General features: G+C 41.2%; 2 protein-coding genes across 2 annotated transcripts; one reads left to right on the top strand and one right to left on the bottom strand.

The window, feature by feature from the left end:
- Positions 1-410: 410 nt before the first annotated feature.
- RPS29 (ribosomal protein S29) lies at positions 411-3,841 on the bottom strand. Its single transcript, XM_072428232.1, has 3 exons — positions 3,690-3,841; positions 1,751-1,850; positions 411-587 (listed from the first exon to the last, which is right to left on the bottom strand). Exons 1-3 carry the CDS (start codon positions 3,749-3,751, stop codon positions 579-581), a joined length of 171 nt encoding a protein of 56 aa, XP_072284333.1. The 5' UTR covers positions 3,752-3,841; the 3' UTR covers positions 411-578.
- A 5,685-nt stretch (positions 3,842-9,526) lies between these two features.
- Positions 9,527-21,235, top strand: LRR1 (leucine rich repeat protein 1). The gene is made up of 4 exons (XM_072428231.1): positions 9,527-9,822; positions 11,270-11,368; positions 16,395-17,122; positions 18,791-21,235. Exons 1-4 carry the CDS (start codon positions 9,637-9,639, stop codon positions 19,044-19,046), a joined length of 1,269 nt encoding a protein of 422 aa, XP_072284332.1. The 5' UTR covers positions 9,527-9,636; the 3' UTR covers positions 19,047-21,235.
- The last annotated feature ends 921 nt before the right edge of the window (positions 21,236-22,156 follow it).

The raw sequence follows: 22,156 nt of genomic DNA, 5'->3' as shown, positions 1-22,156 counted from the left end.
GTGTGCATGTAGACTAAAGTTCCACCATAGGACTGATCAGCTAGCCAACAGCTGTGGTCTCAATTTTTAATTGTTTGCTAGTATTACATGGTGGGGATGAAAGACATTAGGGGTATTAGTGAGGTTCTGAATACTGACACAATTATGAGTTTTCCAAACCCCTAGACCATCTTGACCTTTCTGTAGAGAAAAATGCACACACACCCACTGGGGAACATCAGTTTAGCAAAACCAAACACCTATCACTCAGATCAACCCCTCTTCCTGTAGTCTTAAAGTCCATGGCACCTTTTAGACATCAGCATATTTTACCGGTTCAGAACTGCCATCTATCTGGTCAATAAGGTAAACCCGGCCAAGTGTAAACAACAAAAAACAAATATTTTCTAAAAGAAACACATACAAAGCTATAGGGTATAAACCAATTTTATTCACACATGTAGAATATCTTTGCCCCCAACTATAGGGTGTAAACCAATTTTTCATATGCACATTCTTGAGTTTATAATGATTCTTGGGCTCTGCACATTTCTTCAGAAAAATTAAGGGCCATAGGTCTCGTCCAAATAAGCATTGGTTTAGTCCAGCTGAAAGGCAAAAGCAGATAAAGGATTTGTACAGGCATGAGCAAAATTGTATTCATTTATGTTTTATTTGTTATAGCAAAAAACTATTTACTCCCACCAAGCTTGTAAAATTGTTTTAGGGTCATTTGCTAGGATTGGGGGATGAGGATCAGCAAGATGAACTGTTAGCAGATTTGTTGTATAAAAAAATATTGAACCTGTGGATTTCAGAGCAGCATAGAGTGGAGTTGTGCCAACTTACAACAGAAACTGAAAGCATTGAAATGCTGGATGATCAACTGGAACTTTATTAGATTTCTAAAGGTTATCAAATATGAAAGTGTGCCCATTGTTTTGCAGATATGCACTGACCTACATACACTAAGACCAAGGCCTAACTCAGTCAGTAACCTAATAAAAGATTATACATTCAGACTTTACTGAAGTCTATGTGTGTTCCAAAGTCATTTCAATTATTGAAGTCAAAAGCCATAGGAATGGCAGCCTCTATATTCCCTGGTCCAGGTTTCTAGACAACCTAACCTATGTTACATGTGACGTTAAAGGGCTCTATTGTAATCACATTGCACTCAAAATAATGAGTTATGGCATCAGAAGGACAAAAGATCTTTCATGATCATTTTCAGTGACAGATAAATGAAAGAGCATTGTACAGATAGCGCCCATTTTATTCTACAGAGAGGGAAGAGGTTGAGTGTGCAAGCCCTGCTTCCTTGCTTGTGTACATAGGGGCAGCACGGTGGCTCAGTGGTTAGAACTCTGGCTTTGCAGCGCTGGGTCCCAGGTTCAAATGTCGGCCAGGACACTATCTGCATGGAGTTTGCAGGTTCTCCCCATGTTTGCATAGGTTTCCTCTGGGTACTCTCCCACATTCCAAAAACATGCAGATATGTTAAAAGGCTTCTGACAAAATGTTTCTTATTGTGCGCTCCTTTGAGAGACAGCTAGTGACATGACTATGGACTTGTACTGCCCTGCATAATATGTCAGTGCTTTATAAATAGGGTGTAATATTAATAGCCTTAGACCCTGTATTCCAAAGACAACCAGGCTACATTTGTGCCCATTTTCAGGAAAAAAACTTATGTGATTTAAGATTTATGATAAGTTTGCACAACTTTTTCCTCAGTAACATGACAGAGCAATCAAATAAAAAGGTTTACCTTGATAAAGCCAATGTCCTTTGCATATTGCCTGAAGCACTGGCGGCACATGTTCAGGCCGTATTTGCGGATCAGTCCATGTCTGTTAGAACATACACGGCTGTGAAAAAGAAAATACTACAGATTAAGAATAGTTTGAAGCTTTTCCACATCCCAGACAGAAAACAGTTCACATCTTGATTTACATAAAACCTGTCCTGGGAAGGTATAGGCCAACCAAAAATGTCACTAATACTGAAGCATCAGCTTGACATTAGGTAGTCACTGACTAGCACAAAGGGGCCACCTATGCCATCTAAATCCTCATCCATGGGTTACCAGTCTATTAGCCTTCGTCATGTAGGAATCCGCTACTGAACGCCAAGCGTGCATATAACCAGTCTTCCATTAGTAGTCAGAAAAGATACAGGGCCTGATTGTCCATCCAGCAAGGGTGTAAAAACACACTTTCCAGTTCAGTTTGCAAAGTCCATGTTTATTTATCTCTTCACTTTACTAAAATACAGCATCAACCAAAAATCTAACTGATGTGGGGTAATAATAATCATCTATTGTTGTCAGGGTTCTGCCCTGGCCTGACAGTGTACCTAAACCCTGAATTTTCACTTTACATAGAAGGGTAGACATCTCTTATGTAAGGTAAAAATTCTGTTTTTTGTAAATGATGCAGAACCGACCCCCTAATTCTCCATTGCCTTGGCAAAGCCTCCCAGGATACTTACATCATGCATCCTGGGAAGCTCTTGGCTGCTCCTTCTGCCCATGCCCGAGCATCTAAGGCATGCGCAGAAGAAGCCCTTTTGCCAAAAGAAGGAATGCAGATATCACGTATGTGCAGTGAGATCGGCAAGTTTTTTCTACACTACCTGAAGGGACCACAGCAGCCAGCATCACATGACACCTGCCATCCATACCCAATCAGCTTGCTCCTCCCCTCTGCGCATTTAATAGAGAACTCAAAACAACACTTTTTCAGACTTGCCTACCCGACTTCTGTCTCTTAACACTACTTCCCACCATTCCATATCCCCTCCTATTCTGTGATACTTCCCCCACCTCCTAGATTGTAAGCTCTTCGGGGCAGGGTCCTCTCCTCCTCTGTCACTGTCCTTATCTGTCTGTCATTTGTAACCCCTATTTAATGTACAGCGCTGCGTAATATGTTGGCACTATATAAATCCTGTATAATAATAGGGCATAGTTTGCCACTATATTAAGATTAGCAAAATGTACTGCAAATAAACACCAACAAAATGCTAAATTAGTTTTAAAAAATCCCAATATTCACTATGCAGATTATCTTTTACATGTGAATTGTATGCATATGGCTCTGTAAAGGTGACAACTGAGCTTTAGGCACCCACTGACTGCATTGCAATAACCACCCATCACTTTCATGGATAGCTTGGTACATTTATATATAACCCCAGAGAGTGATAAGAACACACCCTGCAAGCAAGTCACGTATTATTCTGACCATTATTGATAAAAAAAAATTAAGAGATCTGAATATATACAAGGTGTCACAGGGTCAGGAAGTTAGGGAAATCTTAGATTTGGGGACACCTGAGCTAGGAACAGTGTGAACATGATGATGTGAAGGGGAATGATTATGAATTGAGATGAAGACACATGTGATGGGTTACATGTTATATTGGACATTACAGGGGCCACAAGTCACACAGACAGGGGCCCCTACAGGCCTAGCAATACATTAGCCTCTATTTCCCTAATAAGACCACCCAGCAGGCCTGCCAAGTAAGATCCACTTCTCACAACAATAGGCCCCATGATGTCAGAGCCGCCATACCTCAGGCGCCATGCTGCAGCTCATGCGGCCTATCGCTGCCTCACCTCCCTAACACCCAGCACAGCCCCGCCGACCCCATCCCTCCACCACCCCGCCTCTACACAGGCTGTACACCCGCCAGACACACACCAGGATCGGGATCCCTGGCCGAACTTTCTGGGGTGGCTCCAGTAGAGTTGCTGGTGACCCATCGTGCTCGCCTCTCTGCTAGTGAAAAGGAAGGGGCGGAGCCGCGCACGCGCTAATCAACCCGGCCGGCCGCTCCCAGCATGCACTGCGGCCAGAAGTCACTATTGCCACTGCGACCCAAAATGCACCGCTCATCACTATGGAAACGGAAGTTATTATAAAGTTTTATATATATATATATATATATATCATATAATAATATATAGCATATGCCAGTTTTGTGGTTACTGTGACTGCTGGTGATGAATTTTAATACTACTTGTACAACTGCAAAGTGCACCTGTCATTGCCAGGTTCTCTGGCTGGGGGTCACAAAGCATGCTGCAAGTGAAAGTTAAAATTCCTCAGAACCCATGTACGCTAGTTCAGGCTTCTGCATTGCAGAACTTTCAAAAACAATGACACCTTTACTTCGGCAGAGCCCTCTATCTCTCCACAAGCAGCTTTCTTTCAGTTTAGCGCCATTCTAAATTCCTCCTTCTTACGTGGAGAAACCGGCGGGCCCTACCATGTTCTGGAGTCCCCTTAAAGCATAGCTAAACTCAGGAATTTCACTTTACATAAAAGGGTAAACAACCCCTTTATGTTAAAAAGAAAAACGAATAGAATTTTTAAGTGCAGCACCGCCCCCTAATTCTCGATTGCCTAATGGGAGCGCAAATCCTCCCAGGATACCCACGTCTTGGGTGTTCCTTCTGCACATGCCCGAGCATCTCAGGCATGCGTAGGAGGCGTTTCATGAAAAGGGGAAAAAATGGCCTATCTCATGTATGCGCAGTGAGATCAGCAATTTTTTTTCCCATCTACGTCACCCCATCTTGCGCCTGGGTCAGGTGATGTAGGAAGAAGAACCAGGAAGAAGAGGAGAAGATGGAAGTGCCCAGAGTGCTTACACGAAGACAGATGCTGAGACAACACGGCACCTGATGGAAGACACCTCCGGACCGATCCACTGCACTGTGGCATGGAAGGTAAGTATATTTTTTTTGTTTTGGCAACTTTTTAGTTCCTCTTAAAATTCCTCAGAGCCCATGTACGCTAGTTCAGTCTTTCATAAAAAAATGACAACTTTACTTCCACAGAGCCCTTCATCCCTAGACAAGTGTCTTACTTTCAGTTCAGCGCCATTCTGAATTCTTTGTTCTTACATGGAGGAACCGGCGGGCACTGCCATGTGTTGGAGACCCCTTCCGGGTTCTTCTTACTTCATTAGATATTGCGCTGCGCATGCATGAGATCGGAATTTTTTTTCATTGCAGGTAACACCCCTTCTGCGCATGCCTATTCTTAAAGAGGAACTAAACTCAAAATCCCAAACAAAAGAAACACCTTTAACCCTGCTGCGCAGTCCGATCCATCTGGAGGTGTCTTCCATCAGGTCCCCCGATGTCCCAGCGCGCTGGCTCAGGGACAGATGGTTCTTTCTGGAACTTCCTGGATGATGTAGGTTGGAAAAAAACTTGCCGATCTCCCGGGGCATGTGTGAGATTGGCAAATTTTTGTCTTGCGCATGCGCAGAAGGAGCACCCAGGGTCCTCCCAGGATGCAAGCTTTCATAAAGAAAAATGACACCTTTACTTCCGCAGAGCCCTCAATCCCTCCACAACAGTCCGATCCATCCGGAGGTGTCTTCCATTTTGAAACCGTCACTACTTCCCACCACTACAAATCTCCCCTCCTATTGTGTGATACTTCCCCCTCCTCCTCCTGTGTCACTGTCTGTATTCGTTTGTCATTTGCAACCCCTATTTAATGTACACCGCTATATAAATCCTGTTTATTAATAATAATAATGCCTACTCCTAACGCATGCACAGAAGCGGCGTTCCCTGCAATGAGAAAAAAAAGCAAGAGCAGATTACAGCCTCCTGGAAAAAAAAAAGAGGGAAGGTAAGGGGTCCTTCCCTTCAAACTAAAGAAAAGTATTAAAAGAAAGACATTATTTTCTCAATAGACATTATCCATTCATATCCATAGCCTCCTAAGATAGGTGACACTGCTCTCTATGGTCCGGGGTTCTATCGTACCAAGAAAGTTATTGCCAAAACCCTGGCGCTCTTATAATCCCCTTTCCTTCGCAAAGGGTTTCAAGAGTTTAAAGCTGAAGTAAACCCCAAACAATAAAATCACACTTATCTTCAATCTAGCAGATCAGTCTATCCATTCGTACGTTTCTTCCATGGGGTTCCACGTAACTTGGATTGCGAGAAAAATTTCAATTTTTTCCCTATTGATGAAAGGGCTCCTGAGATGTTCCGGCATGGGCATAAGGAGCAGCCAAGAGCCTACAGGGATGCGTGACGTAGGTCCCGCAGACCACTAAAATACCGGGCTACTAGTCAGCAGCCGAGTATTTTAGTCGCACATGCGCGGGGTCCCTCTCCTGACCCCGCTAGGGGGTGCACGGTCCAGAGCCTCGTACCATAAAAATTTTCTCGCGGACCACCTCTTGGCGATTGCTGACCTAGGCGATCGAGAATTAAGTAGGCAGTGCTGCACCCTTTTTTTTAAAAAAAACTGACATTGCACCAAAAAAAAACACAAACAGAATTTTTACTTTCAATAAAAGGGTTGTCTACCCTTCTAGGTTAAGTGAAAATTCTGAGTTTAGGTACGCTTTAACCTCTCCGGCGGTATGAATACTAATTATTTTTAAAGGTAAAAGCGGTACATTTAAAAATACCTAGTATTTTAAATTTCCAGCTTGGTCCTACAGCCTAGCCGCACGGTCCCGCCCCCAGCCACACACTCGCCAAATGAGGATAATGGAACTATTATATATTATAGATTACAAGTATGTTCTTGGTCAGTGACTTGCTGCTTTAAAGCTGCCTAAGTGGCACAGATTCTTTCTATTGATCTTTTAAAATCCAGATGACCGCAGCGATATGATGTTGCACACAAGTGCAGCCTTGGATTCACTGCTTTTATTATTTTTAAATCTACAGTATTTGTGAAAATAAAACCTGAATATTGTGGCATGAAGGACTTTATCACTCACCTCCTGTTATTGGGTGACAACTCTGTCCCTTTCCAACTATTGTGCTAATAGGTTGTCACTTAAATGTTAAATGTTAAATGTTTTTTATCCTCAACCACTCACACCCAACTTTTGCAACCACTTTGTCAAATAGTCTTCCAATAAAACCTACAACCTGTTTGAAAACACATCATGGGATGATGCAACCCTTGCAAGGCTGTTATTACACATGTCATAATTATATGAAAGAACACAACTGGAGCATCTTCGGGATATGCATTCTGGTGCCATGCAGCTCAAAGATGTTAATCGCTGCTGCTTGTGTGCATCAGGGTGCAACTTTAAATGAATGGCACTGCAACATACATAAACATGCATTTCCTAATTGCAATGCACGTGTGAAATCTCTAATCTGAAACAAACTTGCAGCAACCAAAGTCACAATTCCAAATCTCCATACTTGTTCTGGATCATTACCTCAAAGACTCAATGACACTGGATCACTCTGAGAGTCAGGTACGCTGAAGTAGCACGCTGAACAGGAGGGAGTACTAATGATTTCCATATTTTTTCAGTGCAGGCTTCTTTTTATAAACTTGTATGCAAATCCTAACTAAGGCTACGTACATACGTCAGATGATTTAAGCGCTGATATCAGGTGAGAATCTGGCATGTGTACTATGCCCGTTCTGGCAGATCCACGAATGATGAATGAAGAAACGTAATGAAAGGGGAGAGAGCACATCGGGGTGCCGCTCTGTCGTTCACAGACAGATACAGACAGTGACACAGGAGGAGGACAGGACCCTGCCCCGAAGAGCTTACAATCTAGGAGGTGGGGGAAGTATCACACAATAGGAGGGGGATATGTAGTGGTGGGAAGTAATGAGGGTTTGGGAGACAGAAGAAGACAGGTAGGTGAGTTTGAAGCATTGGGTTTTGAGTGCTCTCTTAAATGAGCAGAAAGTAAGAGCAAGCCGAATAGGATGAGGAAGACCATTCCAGAAAGTCGGGGAAGCTCTAGAAAAGTCTTGGAGCCGTGCGTGTGATGTGGTTATGAGTGAGGAAGTCATTAGTAGGTCATTGGAGGAGTGAAGGGAGCGGCTAGGGGGGTATTATTCTATCAGGTCAGAAAGGTAAGTAGGACAAGAACTGTGGAGGGATTTGAAAGCAAAGCACAGGAGCTTGATGAGCCAATGAAGTGAACTACAAAGAGATACAGTAGAGGAGGAGCAGTACAAGGAGTTTGGTGGTCTCTGGGGACAGGTAGGGGTGGATTTTGGAGATGTTGTGTAAATTAAAGTGACAGGACCTGGAAATGTTCTAAATACGGGGGTTAAATGAGAGGTGAGAGGGCAGAATGGAAGATGAAGCCAAGACAACGTGCCTGAGAGGAGGGACAAATACCATTGTTGTTAGCAGTTAGAAATTTGTCAGGGGGAGATTTGTAATGGGGGGGGGATGATGAGTTCTGTTTTATCCAGGCTGAGTTGCAGAAATCTGTCAGACAGCATGGGACCTTATCCAGGACTAAGGGAGACAAGGCAGGGCTTGACAGATAGATCTGAGTGTCATTAGCTGGATATATAAAGGAATACAACATGAGGAAATGTATTGCAGAGATGTACTGCTTTTCTTGTTTATGACATACTGTATAAAAAATACCCTGTCACAAGCAGATAAACACTTTGAATTAAATGGTAATTGCTTACTAGCATTTGTTTTTCTTTTTAATAAATGAGATTTATTAATTGCCATGTGCCTTGGATTGTCTTTAAAATGTGACTCCTGTCTCCTTTAAAGAATGTCATAGATCCCTATTTTATGTGCGTTTTAATGCTAATATGTTGGCGCTATAGTTCCTTTTCTGAAAGAGTCTAATTACTGTCTAGGCTGGCCCAGCTCCTCCTCCTTCCCTTCATAAATTTTACAGATTGTAAGTTCTTCTTTCACGATCCATCTTTCCAACTGAACAATGCATGAACAAGCACTGTTCCTCCTATTGTGTGATTCTTCCCCCACCTCCTATATTGTAAACTCGGGGCAGGGTCCTCTCCTCCTCCTGTGGCACTGTATGTGTCTGTGATTTGCAACCCTTATTTAATGTACAGCGCTGCGAAATATGTTGGCGCTATATAAATACTGTTTATTATTATTATTATTATTATTATTAATAATTATAATAATAATAAATGTATCTGCAGGGGTGTATATAAAAGAGAATACTATAGAGCAGAGTTTCCCAGCCAAGGTTCCTCCAGGGGTTTGTAGACATAATTTCCAGCATTATTCATAGGACTTTCTTTTTCCATCACATGAAAATTATAATCTTATAGGAAGGATTTTGAAATGCAAAGTTTGGAAACAGGAAGTGAGTGGGGACAATGAGGTATGATGTAACACAATAATAGTATTATGTAACATTATTATTATTATTATTATTATTAATAATAATAAACAGGATTCATATAGCGCCAGCATATTATGCAGCGCTGTACATTAAATAGGGGTTGCAAATGACAGACAAATACAGACAGTGACATCGGAGGAGGAGGAGAGGACCCTGCCCCAAAGAGCTTACAATCTGTGTATTATGTTGGTGCTATAAAAATCCTGTTTATCAATAATAATTTTATATAAAGTTCATCAGTGACAGGTTCTCTTATATTCTCGTTATATTCTGTTTATTTACACAAGAGATAGTAAGAGTCACTTCCGCCCTGAGAATACAGCGGCGTTCCTTCATTTCATTCCTGCATCTATTGCCTTGGAGGACTGGATAGAGTATGATGTCACGTGTACAGAGCGGGAACACAAACTTGTTAGAGACGTGACTGGATAGAGTGGCGCTTGTCTAGCCCGTTCTCTATCACCCCCGGAGGAACAGAGCCGGGGTACAGTATAACGATGAGGCTGCAGTGTGAGGTGGAGGTTATTAACCGGATGCTGCCCACATTCGGTATGAGGAACAGAGGAAAGGGCACCCGGGCTATGCTGTCTGTGGGGAGACAGGATGAGAAGGGGTCCGGTCAGCGGGGGGCCATCTACCTGATGATCTGCACCCTGAAGGACAAGGCCGGATCCAGATATAAGGTGAGTGCCTGAACCTGTCAGCTTGACAACAGGAGACCTGCATGTTACCATGGTAACAGAAGAGCATCCATTGTTGTGTACCAGGCCTATTACAGTCAGGGGATTTCTTGTAGAAATATCAGAAAATGAAGGCTTAGAAGAATGTCTTGCCATCCTACTCCATAACTTTGTGTTTTGGGTTGAAAAGGGAAAATTTCCAACACCTGTCAGATTATTCTTTGCACCATTGAGGACATTTTCTTTTACTTTCTGTTCCAGAGATGCAACAGGAAATTTGAGGAAATCTCCCAAAACGAGGCCCCTTCTTTTTCAGTAATGGTGATCAGGAGGACAATGAAGGGTCTGACTTCCCCTAATTGGGACACGGGAACCTAAAACTAATTTGACATGGGCCTCTAATAGTTGCTAAATCTATCTAAAACTAAATAAAATGTTTTCTTGTTTCTGCTGTCTCCCATCCCTACCACCACTATAGAAGGGATCTATCACTGTTCCTGTTCTGTCTGACACCTGGACAGGAAGTGAGAGCAAATCTTTATCATGGGGACACCACCTGCAATGATCTCTTAGTGGAGGCCTACTTGAGGGCCTTTTTATATACACATTTTGGCTACAAAAGAACTACATGACAACGTTTGCCCCTATTTAATGTAGAGCGCTGCATAATATGTTGGTGCTATATAAATCCTGTTTAATAATACCCAGCATTGGGGAGCCTTTTAGAATGAATGGCACCTATTCACACCAATGTAATGTTTGCTGCCACATATTACTGCAGGACAATAGTATGAAAATTATTATTAATAATAAACAGGATTTATATAGCGCCAATAGATTACGTAGCGCTGTACATTAAATACGAGCTGCAAATGACAGACGAATACAGACAGTGACACCGGAGGAGGGGAGAACCCTTCCCCAAAGAGCTTACAGTCTAGGGTTCACTCCAATTTGTGTTCTGTGTGAAAGTAGAACTATGGCCTCTGATTACCAAAATAATTTCAATAAATAAATGCACCTAATTATAACTGTGTAGAGAGTTATCTAAAAGTCCTATCAAAACATGTTGATCCTGCCAGTAAAGTCATCTAATGAAGCTTCCTGTGATGGCGTGACAATGATGTTGCACTGCTCCTGAATTCAGAGCAGAGTTGTCAGTCTCATGTAGACTGGGTCATGTTGCAGGGGGCATGGCCAATCAGCAACTATCACAAATACCCCGCCCACTCATGTATGATTGACAGCTCAGCCTCCTGCTAACTCCTCCCACTGTCATCTGCAGTGTCAGGGAGGAGGAACATGTGAGACAGAAATAAAGGAGCAATTGGCCAAGTCAGGGAAAGTAAAGGACATTTTGTGTTTTATTTTGAAGACTTGTTCATGGCATTTGAGAATATGAAGTGAATGTTGATATAAACAGGCTTTTTGTTTTGTTTTTTTAATACAGCTACAAGAAAACATTGAGAACTTGTTTTCTAAGTTTGTAAATGAAGGAAAAGCAACAATAAGACTTAGAGAGCCAGCTGTGGATATATGTCTCAGCAAGGTATGTCATATTTGTGCCGGGGAATCCCTATAGTGTTTGCCTTGCCATAAATGTTTTATTGAAGTTTAGGATAAAGTGTGTGTGTATTAGAACTGTATAATGCACTGTTTCACATACAGGTAGTCCCCGGGTTAAGGACATCAGACATACCAACGCCTCCTAGATACGAACAGGGCTTCCCTGCTCGCTGTGTGCAGGATGGAGGCTTAAAAGATGGGAGGGGCAGTTTGCATGACTTGCAGAAGAAATCTTTTGACAGCTTGGAGGTTGTTGGTGACCTTAAGGACTGAGCTCTTCTGTAGCCTGTTGTAACTCTTTAATGAGCAAGACAAAAGTTTTTTTTTTTTTTTTTTATTTTTTTTTTTTTTTTTAACTCACAGTGAGGATTTTATACAATAACTGACACCACACTGCCTAATAATATGTTGGGACAAACATCTGTCCTAATTGCATTTAATAAAATAATGTACCTGGTCTGACTTGCATACAAATTTAACTCAAGAACAAACCTACCTATCTTGTATGTAACCGGGGGACTACCTGTATATCATTGGTCATTGCTTCCTATGCCATGTCTGATGTTCTTACATTTCACTCTCTGTAAGGCTCAGTGTACCTCAGTACACCACACAAAACCAAAGATAAATTTTGTACAGTGCTGTGGAATGTGTTGGTGCTATATAAATACTGTTTATTATTATTATTAATCTCTCATCCTGTACTGGTAAATGTTTCATCATCAATAACAATAAGTTATAAAATAACCTTGTAGGGTTTCCAACTTTCCTCTACTATACTAAAGGAAATTATTTATTTTTTGCCTTGTTAAGATTTCAGATTTCTTCTCAAGTAATGTTCGTTTCAGTTTTTCTCAACCAGGATTCCTCCAGAGGTTGTAGGGGTTCCTTGAACAATAGGCAGTTTGTGCCTCTCATTTTAGGTGACACCAATGATCTGTAAGGGTGACATTCTTGACCAGCAAAGTAAGAGGAATTCTTCCCATTGACCACCACACTAATATACTGTGATCTCTGGATAAAGAAATTATAGCCAAGGTTCCCTGAAGACCTGAAAGGTAATCCAAAGGTTCCCCATGTTCAAGGTTAAGAAATGTGGCGTGATGAGATCAGAGATGTGAGCAGGACAGGAAGTGAGTAAAATTTTTTTGACAGGAGTCCCAAATAGCAGGAAAATTTTTAAAGGGTTCTAACCCATGGAGTCATGTGACTAGGGGATTGGGTAGGGGGCTATTCTCAATCTTCCCAGGAAATGCTAGTTGCTTAATATACTTGTACTCTGTGGATTCTGTATTCAGTAAACCCAAAACAAAAAATTCACACTTGCCTTCAATTCCGCACATCCGTCTATCCGTCAGGAGGTTTTTCCCCATCGGGTCCCACGTTGTCCCGGTATCGGTCTTCAGCCCAGGGCATTTATGAAAGGGCTCCTGTGCATGCCCGAGATGCTTGGGCATGCACAAAAGGAGCAGCCAAGATCCTCCCAGGATGCGTGATGTAGATATCCCGGGAGGCTCTGCGCTTCTTCTAAGCCGGCCAGCTTCTTCTTCCCGGAGAGGACACCCGACGCTGGAGGACGACGCTGGAACACGACCGATGGACGATCGCAGCGGGACCAGGTAAGTGATCGATAAACCCGAACTTTTCTCACTATATTTTCATACAGTGAGAAAAGTTCGGGTTTATCGATAATTGTAACTTTTTGAAGCCCGTACCAAGGTCGGGCTTAACGGTCGGCTGGTTAAATAAAAGGACTTGTCACCACCAGCTTCATGGTGGACTTCCGCGGAGACGCCGATCCTGCTCATTGATTGGATAATGATGTGCAGGAGTTATATTATCCCCAGCGGCTGGCTGGGTGAATGGCGTTGCTGCACAGATCCGAGCTTTAAGCTACTTGGCATATACTTGCATCAGGTAGTTTAGAGCTCAAGCAAAAAGCCACCAAGAAGTTAGTTCATCGACAAAAGACACCTTGTACTACCTTCTGGTGGTTTTCTGTTTTCTCGGTTTAGGTCTGCTTAATAGGGACTCCTCAGGAACAAGTATGAAAATGAGATCCGTGTATTTTTTAGGTTTAGCAAGTCAGAATATGCATTACGTGTGCAACAATTTGCAGTGGATGATTTATTAACAAGGTAAGGATTGTTCACTATCACATTTTTTTAGTCATATGAGGATAGACTCTAAATAATCAGGAGGGTTTTTAATTCTTGCAAATGATTGAATTAAACGGTCCTCTCCTCCTGTATCACTGTCTGTATTAGTCTGTCATTTGCAATCCCTATTTATTGTACAGCGCTGCGTAATATGTTGGCGCTATATAAATCCTGTTTATTAATAATAGTAATAATTAAACACATCTTAAATTAATCTGTAATTAATAATTCCAGTAGATTGACTGCTTCCAAGTAATATGATGGTTGCTCTAGGCATAGAAATTTATTATTTTATTAACAGAGTGATGCTAGGTGTCTAGAATATTTCCCATATTTCCCAGTATTGTAAAGATTTCTGCATGCTTTGTGCATATTAAATCATCTTTGTCAGTGGTAGTGAATTATTACCTAATTTGATCCTATTGCTATCAGATGTATTTCATAAAGCCATTACTGTTCTATTGGCTTCATTGATCCCTATTTAATGTACAGCGCTGCGTAATATGTTGTGCGTTAAATAAATAATAGTAATTGATAGATCAGTGAAAGATGCCATCTGGCCATTGATTTCGAGGTTGGTAGTGTGTGACACACATGAGACCATGGGCTTTCCTGATGTAATTGATGCTGAGTCAGTTACCTTCTGTAACCAATGCCGATGTATTCTGCACTAACTGCCATAGGATACATAAATGTCAGTTATTCTTAAGATGAATGTGTGTGCTTGAAATCACTAACAGAAGGTTGTAACTGAATCCACAAAAATCACATATTCAAGGCTTTGGAGTCCTAATTATTTTGTTATAGTAAGTATTAAACCAGAATAACTGCCACAAACTGTCATTTTCAGGTCAGCAGTGGCCACTTTTATGTGTGATTCTGCCTTGCAGTTTATATATCATCCTGGTTGTGTTTTACTACCGGTACTGCCTTCAGGATCATTTACTTTATCACCAGCAGATGTCGCTGTTGATTTTGTTGTGTTTGCTGAATACATTTGCCTGTAATTGCACGTGACTTCATTGATGAACCAATGACAAGGGAGGAATCTTTGTCTGGAAATCTGCTTTATTAAGTGAATAAATAATTTATAACCAATTTAATGTCATCAGTTCAAATTGTATGTCTTGTTATTTCGTCTCTTTTGGTTATCGTTGGAACCTCCAGGCTTTGTTTTTCGGTACTGCTGCCTGTGTCCCCTGCTGGGTAGATTCGACCTAGATTCAAAAATCTATAATTTTCCAGAAAATCACCAGAACAAGAGGTGAGAAGAAATCTCCCCATGAGGAAACATGTTCAATTAAGAGCTTACATTGTAAAGATTTATTCTTCCTGATGTATTTGTGGGATGGGGAAGTCTCCCTGTTGGAACACAGAAAGCAAAAATGAACTAATGATGCCAGTAACCCTTTCCTATTGTGTTCAAAACTAATTAAAATGGAGATTTACATGTACTTTACTTTGTCTCCTTGCAATGGCACCCCTTTCAGTGCAAGGAATACCTGCTTGTCTAGGGCAGTATTTCTCAATCTTTTTAACGTTGGGGAACTCTTAAAATAACTTTTAGGTCTTGAGGGAACCCTTCCTATAATTACTATATCCACAGATCACAAGACAGGGTGGTGGTTCAGTGGAAAGAATGCTTTTTACATTGCTGGCCAGTGGGAAGAATGTTAAACTACTCATTGCTCAAGGAACCCCCCGCAAACTCTGGAGGAACCCTGGTTGAGAAACACTGATCTAGTGGATGATGAATTACCTTATTCACCACTCGTCTGGCAGCTGTTGTTTTCCTCCATTGTTTAACACTATAGAGCACTATTTCTCAACCTTTTTAACATGGGGGAACCCTTAAAAAATGTCTAGGTCTTCAGGGAACCTCTTCTATACTTACTTTATCCACAGCTCACAGTAGCAAGGTTACTGAGTAGATTTGGGAGATAGCTTGTATGAAGAGTGGGAAGCCTAGATGAGTGAGGAATAAGGTAAGTTTATCTCCTCATTCAATAACCTCTTGGCAAAATAAGTATTTAACCCTAAGGTTATGTACACTGGTCATATGATTGTTGCTCAAGACAGGCAGAACTATTCCTCTGATAGTGTTCACTAATCCACTATGGCAAATTGCAACATTATTTTTGAACATTGGACATAAACACCACATTACTGAATTTTAACACAACATGACTATTTACAAACACATTATGGGCCATAATTACCTACACTGAAAAGCTCTCTAAATACTCTTATATTTACTTTTAAGTTTATGTTTAGTTTTATTTTTGCTGTGTACTTAAAAATATTCTGCCTTTCTGTGATTTCATTATTATACAGTCTAAAAAACATGCTCTTTATCCCCTGATAAAGCCAAATGGCGAAACGAGTCGGGTATGAGACGTTAACACTTACCATCTTAATAGGGACCATACTGCAGTAGCCAAGCTACCATCTCTCTACATCTAATAAATGGAACCTTGTATGTGTATCTGAATGTATTTTGAACTGATTGTTCTATCAAAATATATGTTTCTTGCCGCAAATATACCCTAGCTGTCTTGTAATCTTTTATTGATCAGGCTTCTTACAAAGGAAGTGTCTCTCTGATAATCAAATGGGGAACAAGGCAGGTTGCAATCCAACATTCTTTTTGTATTATTCTTTTCTAAAAACATTGCAGGTCAAACACGTAGTTTTACTGGAAGATTATAAATAAAATATGATCTGGGCTGTAACAGACTGCTGCTGATAGTGAGAGAATTATATAGTAGACTTTCCTTAATACCTGGTGAGGAGTATTCAGTTTTTTAGGAGAGTAGACTTTATTTATTGTTTTGATCTTCTGTTTTTCAGGCAGATGTCTGTAACCTAAGGAACTTTATTTCTGCTGTGGGTTTGGCACACAGAGGCAAGGATGCAAGCCCAGTGCCATTGTCACGTCTGGTTCTTGCCAAAACATCGGAAATAGAAAAACCCAGGACTAAGCTGATAATTACCTGCAAGAAAGATTATCCCCTGACAAAGAACTTCCCCTATTCTTTGGAGCATCTTCAGGTCTCATTCTGCAAACTGGCTCGGGTTGACATGAGAATGCTGTGCTTGAAGAAGCTTCAGAAACTTGACCTCAGCAACAACCATATAAAGAAGCTGCCGAAGACAATTGGCGACCTTGTGTGTCTCCAAGAACTAATTCTACAGAATAATTTTCTAGAGGCCTTCGAAGTGGAACTGTGTAATTCTACCCTTAGGAATTCTCTGAATGCTTTGGATCTCAGTGAGAATAAATTAAAAGCACTGCCGGTTCAGTTTTGTAATCTCAGAGAACTTGTAAGTCTTAAGATTGATAGCAATGAACTCATTCGATTACCTTTCAACATAGGAAAGCTTTCTAAGCTACGTTTTCTCTCTGCCACCAAAAACAAGCTTCCCTATCTCCCCAACCGCTTCAGAACCTTAGTGCTTGAAAAACTGGACTTGTTTGGCAATCCTCTAGTAGCAGCAACGCCAATGGCTCCTGACATTCAACTAAAAGTTCCTTTAAGCATACTAGAAACTTCTTCAAGAGCCGCTATTAGATACAGGTAGGAATTTTCGATTTACAGATAAATTTCAGGCAAAAATTTTTGATTTTAATTTTTCTACATGATTTTATTTTTGCTTGGTCTTTTACTGGACTGAAGGTATGACTGTGGTGGGTAAGAAGTATCCTGTTATTTTTGTTGTATTTGAGGAAGATAATAAAGGCAGCAGATAGTATGTGCATGATCAAAAAACAATCCATAAGCGCACTACCATCTTCAATGTTCTCCCTAGACCAGTTTTGCTGGGCAGCCCTCCTGCCTGGCTAGCTGGCTGTCATCACACAGCTGCTTCGTGCAGAGAGAGCGGTTAGTAAGTCTGGGCAGGCCTTTGTTGTAGAATAGAACAGGCAATGTCCCTTCTGCAATTAAACATTCTTACATGCCTGATCGCTCTCTTCATCTCCTAAAAGTGCTAAGCTGTGTATGCTCAGCATTGCCCGAATACCTGGCACTGCTTCCCTTACAGTAGCCAGCAGCAAATTACCTATGCATGAGTTATGTCATCCCATCCCAGCCTTTGAAAATGTTTGAAGATAAGTACAAGGAAGAGAAGAAGGAAGGTGGCACCTGTAACAGGTACAGGTGAGTATAACCTGGCTTAGTTTCGCTTTAAGGTGTATTCACACCCTGGAACAAGTGTATTTAGAATCATTCACTCACCATTGGTATCCTTGAAGAGGTAGATTTGTTATCCTGTATTTTAAATTGATTTCTCCTGTTCACAATACCATGCTCTGTTTTTGGAATATCTATTCTGTAACAATTTCTGGGTTTGATAAATATTTATTTGTTGTTGTGTTGTCAGGATACAGTTTGAAAATTTTGAATGCTCTGTTCTCTATTGTAACGTTGCTGCAGACTGCCTGGTCTGCATTCTTAGTTTGCATTTGGCCAACTGCCATTAAAGGATCATCTGTCTTGTTGCATTGTTCCGGGGCAACAAACCAAGAAAATTATTTTAGTGTTGTATCAGGGGTGTAAATTGTGTAACAGAGGCCAATATACAAGTTAAACCTGCTGGGAGATTCGTAGACCAGGGCTGTCCAACTCCAGTACCTGAGGGCAAGGATGTGCACACCGCAGTAAATTTAGTAAGGTGTGGTTTGGTTAGAAAATGCTGCAAAATTTTGGCATGTACGCGGGAATTGGGTTTGGACATCCCTGAGCTAAGAACAATTTGTTTGTTCATTTACTACATTCCATCACTGTATGGGGAAGTTAAAAACCAACCCCACCCAAATCACATAAACCTTATTCACAGCATCTTATAATTGAGCCTGGACCAGATCCATTCCAGGTTAGCTGGATCACCCAGGTTCTCCCGTGATAGTCTGTCATCTCCAGAGTTTTAATAAATCAGGCCTAATGTGATGAATTATTCTGATAAGTTAGCACAACTTTCATTGTTCCTTTTGAACTTGCTAGACAAATCCTTAGCATAGCCACAAACCCCCCCCCCCTTTTCCTCTCCATGTTGTGAACTGTTATGAGTGTATTGGTCACAGTTACAATAATGATTTGCTGTTGCTTTTGTTTTGTTTTTTTAGAGGGGGTGAAAGCTTCACCTATTTTGCAAAACAGAATTTATTTGCTTTTTAATTACATGTGTCTAGTTTGAATCCTCCATACCAGTTTCATGAAATGCTTATTTTGCTCTTTTGTTTGCAGAATCCCATATGGACCGCAGCTCATTCCCAAGCACCTCTGCCAAGATCTGTCTGTGGCTAAAACATGTGACTGTGGAGGCCCGTGTCTGAACTCCTTCATCCAGGCTATTGTGTCATTTAATCTCCATCAGGTGTCTCAGTCGGTGGTCCTGGTGGACTCTATGGGGGGCACTGAAGCCCCAATGGTCTGTTATTTTTGTTCTCTCACCTGCTATTCTCTCTTTCTGGATAAATACTTACAGAGTACTAGGATGTAAAAGAAAGACAACGTGTGGCAAGTTTACACTTTTTTTGGAAATGGCAAACACTGTTTGCTGAACTTGGCTTCTAGTTTTGCCAGAAGACAAGATGCTGTGTACCCTCCACGCTGCTTTTGATTAGACCCTATTTGTCTATTCTGGCAGTTCCTACATCTCAAACAATGTTAGAGTGCCTTATACCACATGAATGCCTTTGGCTTCTAACCCACTGGTGACTTTCAATTCAGATTTACAGAACTGCTACGGACCCGTTTCTAAATTAAAGAGCCGTACCAACGAGGAGCCTTGAAGCCTAAGCTGCCTTCTGACGTCTAGGTGGTTTTAAACTACCCAGTGACCAGAAAGCAGGACAAACAAACAGGGTCCAGTAGACTGCCAGTAGTTCTTGACAAAAACTTTTGATTTGCCATTGACATACCTTTAAGTGCCTTGGTACCAGCACTGGGTATTATTGAGATGCAATGCAAGAACATGAGTAGCCCGGTTATTTTTTCTTATTTGCCTAAACACAGCTTTGAGGGTGATTTATGATTGCTCTCTTTGTGTTATTAATGTGAATTAATTTAGGAGACTAACGAGAAGCAAACTTTTAGTTTGCTGACTTCAAGAAATGAGCAGGTCTGGTTGTTATTTGTGTGCTGCTTTTTAAATGTTGTGGGAAAAGCCTATTGTATTTTCTTTCATGAAATATGGACTAAGGCTACGTACACACGTGCAATAATTGTCATTGGAAAGGATCTTTCACGATCCTTTCCAACGACAAAAGACTGCACAATGTGTGAATGGCGCTGTACATACACCATTCTGCTTTATAGAGAGGTTGGGGGGGGGGGCGCGATGTGGCACCTAGCTGCCCTCTCTACCCTTCACTTTCATTAGGATTGTTTGTTGTCTGTGGATCCGCTAGGACGGACCCTGGATGATGAGCGCCTGTGTTCTCCCCAGCCCCTTTTAGCCGGGTGCACCACCCAGCACTTTTAAGTAACCACCCGGCTGTTTTTGGGTAGTTATTGATAAGTTGGGTCACAATACAGGGGCTGCCACCCACCTACAATTTGTTCCTACATTCTTCTTAAAAAAAAAAATTTCTTGAATGAGCACTGAGCGCTGTACACACACCAGATTCTCATCCGATATCAGCCAATTATCGGAGGCAATTATCGGATGAGAATCATCTGACGTGTGTACGTAGCCTATGTATTGATGTTTGTGTTTTTCATCTGAAGCTTCACCTTTCAGGTTTGTGGCCTGCCTACATATGTTTAAGTACAGAAGTTTCCCATAGAAACTCATATATTCAGTTTTACTGTATAACGTCAAAGTGGAATCTGTTGGTTTCAGCACTATATTCTGATAACTGTATGAAACAGACAGTAATAGTAATGATAGTATTCAGTATGTTCTAATTACTTTACATGTCATTAATTTGTCTATGCACTTGCAACTCTCCTGCAAATATAACCAGGGCTGGGGCAAACCATAACAGTGCTATGGGTGATGGCAACGGTCACCTCAGATCCACATTACTATTTTTTTCAAATTCCTTTTTGACAAGAAAGTCTGTAGCTACAAAACCTTTCCTTTTTTTTTTGTCATGAGTGCTAAGTAGAAAATGTTAACATCCTGGGTGACTGTGACTGCAGTATTTCATATATCACTGACCCGGTGCAAGCATTCAACACATGAAACCAGAACTCATGTCTCCCTGTTTAGTAACTCCTCTCTGGCAGACTGCCAGGCATCTTGCATTTCCAGAAGGAGATAAACCTTCCCTTATATAAATAAGGTTGTCATTGTTTAATTTATTAAGCCAAGGAAGCTGCACTTCAGTTACTGAGATAGAAGAGAGAATAAACAGGAGTATTCATAAGGATGTAAATCTCCAGTTTTCTGGCACAAGATGCTTTTGTAGATTAAACCCAACCATTTTATTTCATGGGCATCGATCAAACATAGCCCACATTATTTTCTGAGCTCAAGACAAAATCAGACGTTGGTATAATTCTTTACATGCACTTTGATGTGGCTCTGCAGAATTATCCTTACCTGCCTTTAGGTTCACAAAAGGACCAGGACCTGTACGTTACAGGTGATCACCAGCAAACCTCTATTATATATTTAGTTTGCAAAGCAGAACCAGTTTTTAAATATTTTTAAATTTAATAAATAGATTTTATTTATTTATATGTTTTTGTACTGTGTGTTGTTTCTGATTTTGAAAAAAGTTTCCATTTGTTGCTCTAAGAATACAAATAATTCTAAATTATTAATTCTATGTTCGCATTGGCCATGAGGTTGCAGTTTGTTTATCGCTTCTTCATTCCAAGGATCCGCTGCCTCTTGGGACAATCTACATGAAGGGTCTCCTGGCAGCAGCTCCATAGCAAATGAATAGGGGCAGCAGTGAGTGGTACAAGTAAGTGTGTGTTCAAGCGTGTGAGGCCACGCAATGTCACTTAATCCTAAAGCAGTTCTGAACCTGCCCTTGGTGATCTGTTGCTGCTCCCAGAGTTATATAGGATGTGTGGATTTCAAGGGGCAATTCTAAATAAAGCATTACAGTTCCATTTCTTTTGAATGTCAACCCAACACGCTTTTACAGCAGTGGGCTACATGCTAGCACCTCACCTCACCACATCATATCAATGTTCTCCCCACCTGGCTGTTTTTAGGTGATCACTGAAAAGTCCCACTTTAAAAAATGGGTGATCAGGCAGGTTTTTTTTTTTTTTGCAGAAAGAGACAGGCAATGTCTGATTGCTGCCTAGCTCTCAAATTTTACTGAACTATGCATAGTTGCAATCCCGGCTTCTTTTTCCATGTGCCAATAATGAATGAACACGCTCCTGCGTGGGAGTTACATCATCCTGGTCAGGCCAATCAAGATGGCCAAAGTTTGGATTCGGGGAGAGAAGAAACAAGAAGATAGCGCACTATGCAATGGAACACGGACAAATTGGATTTACGGGTTTATTCTGTTTGAAGTACAAAAAAATCAGGTCCTGTTGTAGGCTGGCATCACAGTATTTCTTGTGTATGGAGTGTTGTCAACCTTGCCAACCTTCCCTTACCTAACCACTGTGACCCTCCCCCTCTCTGATGTCCCA

The sequence above is a fragment of the Pyxicephalus adspersus genome, chromosome 12 (assembly GCF_032062135.1).
Source record: "Pyxicephalus adspersus chromosome 12, UCB_Pads_2.0, whole genome shotgun sequence".
Classification (NCBI taxonomy): Eukaryota; Metazoa; Chordata; class Amphibia; order Anura; family Pyxicephalidae; genus Pyxicephalus; species Pyxicephalus adspersus.
The sequence above is the reverse complement of the archived record's forward strand: the minus strand, read 5'-3'. Positions and strand labels throughout refer to the sequence as shown.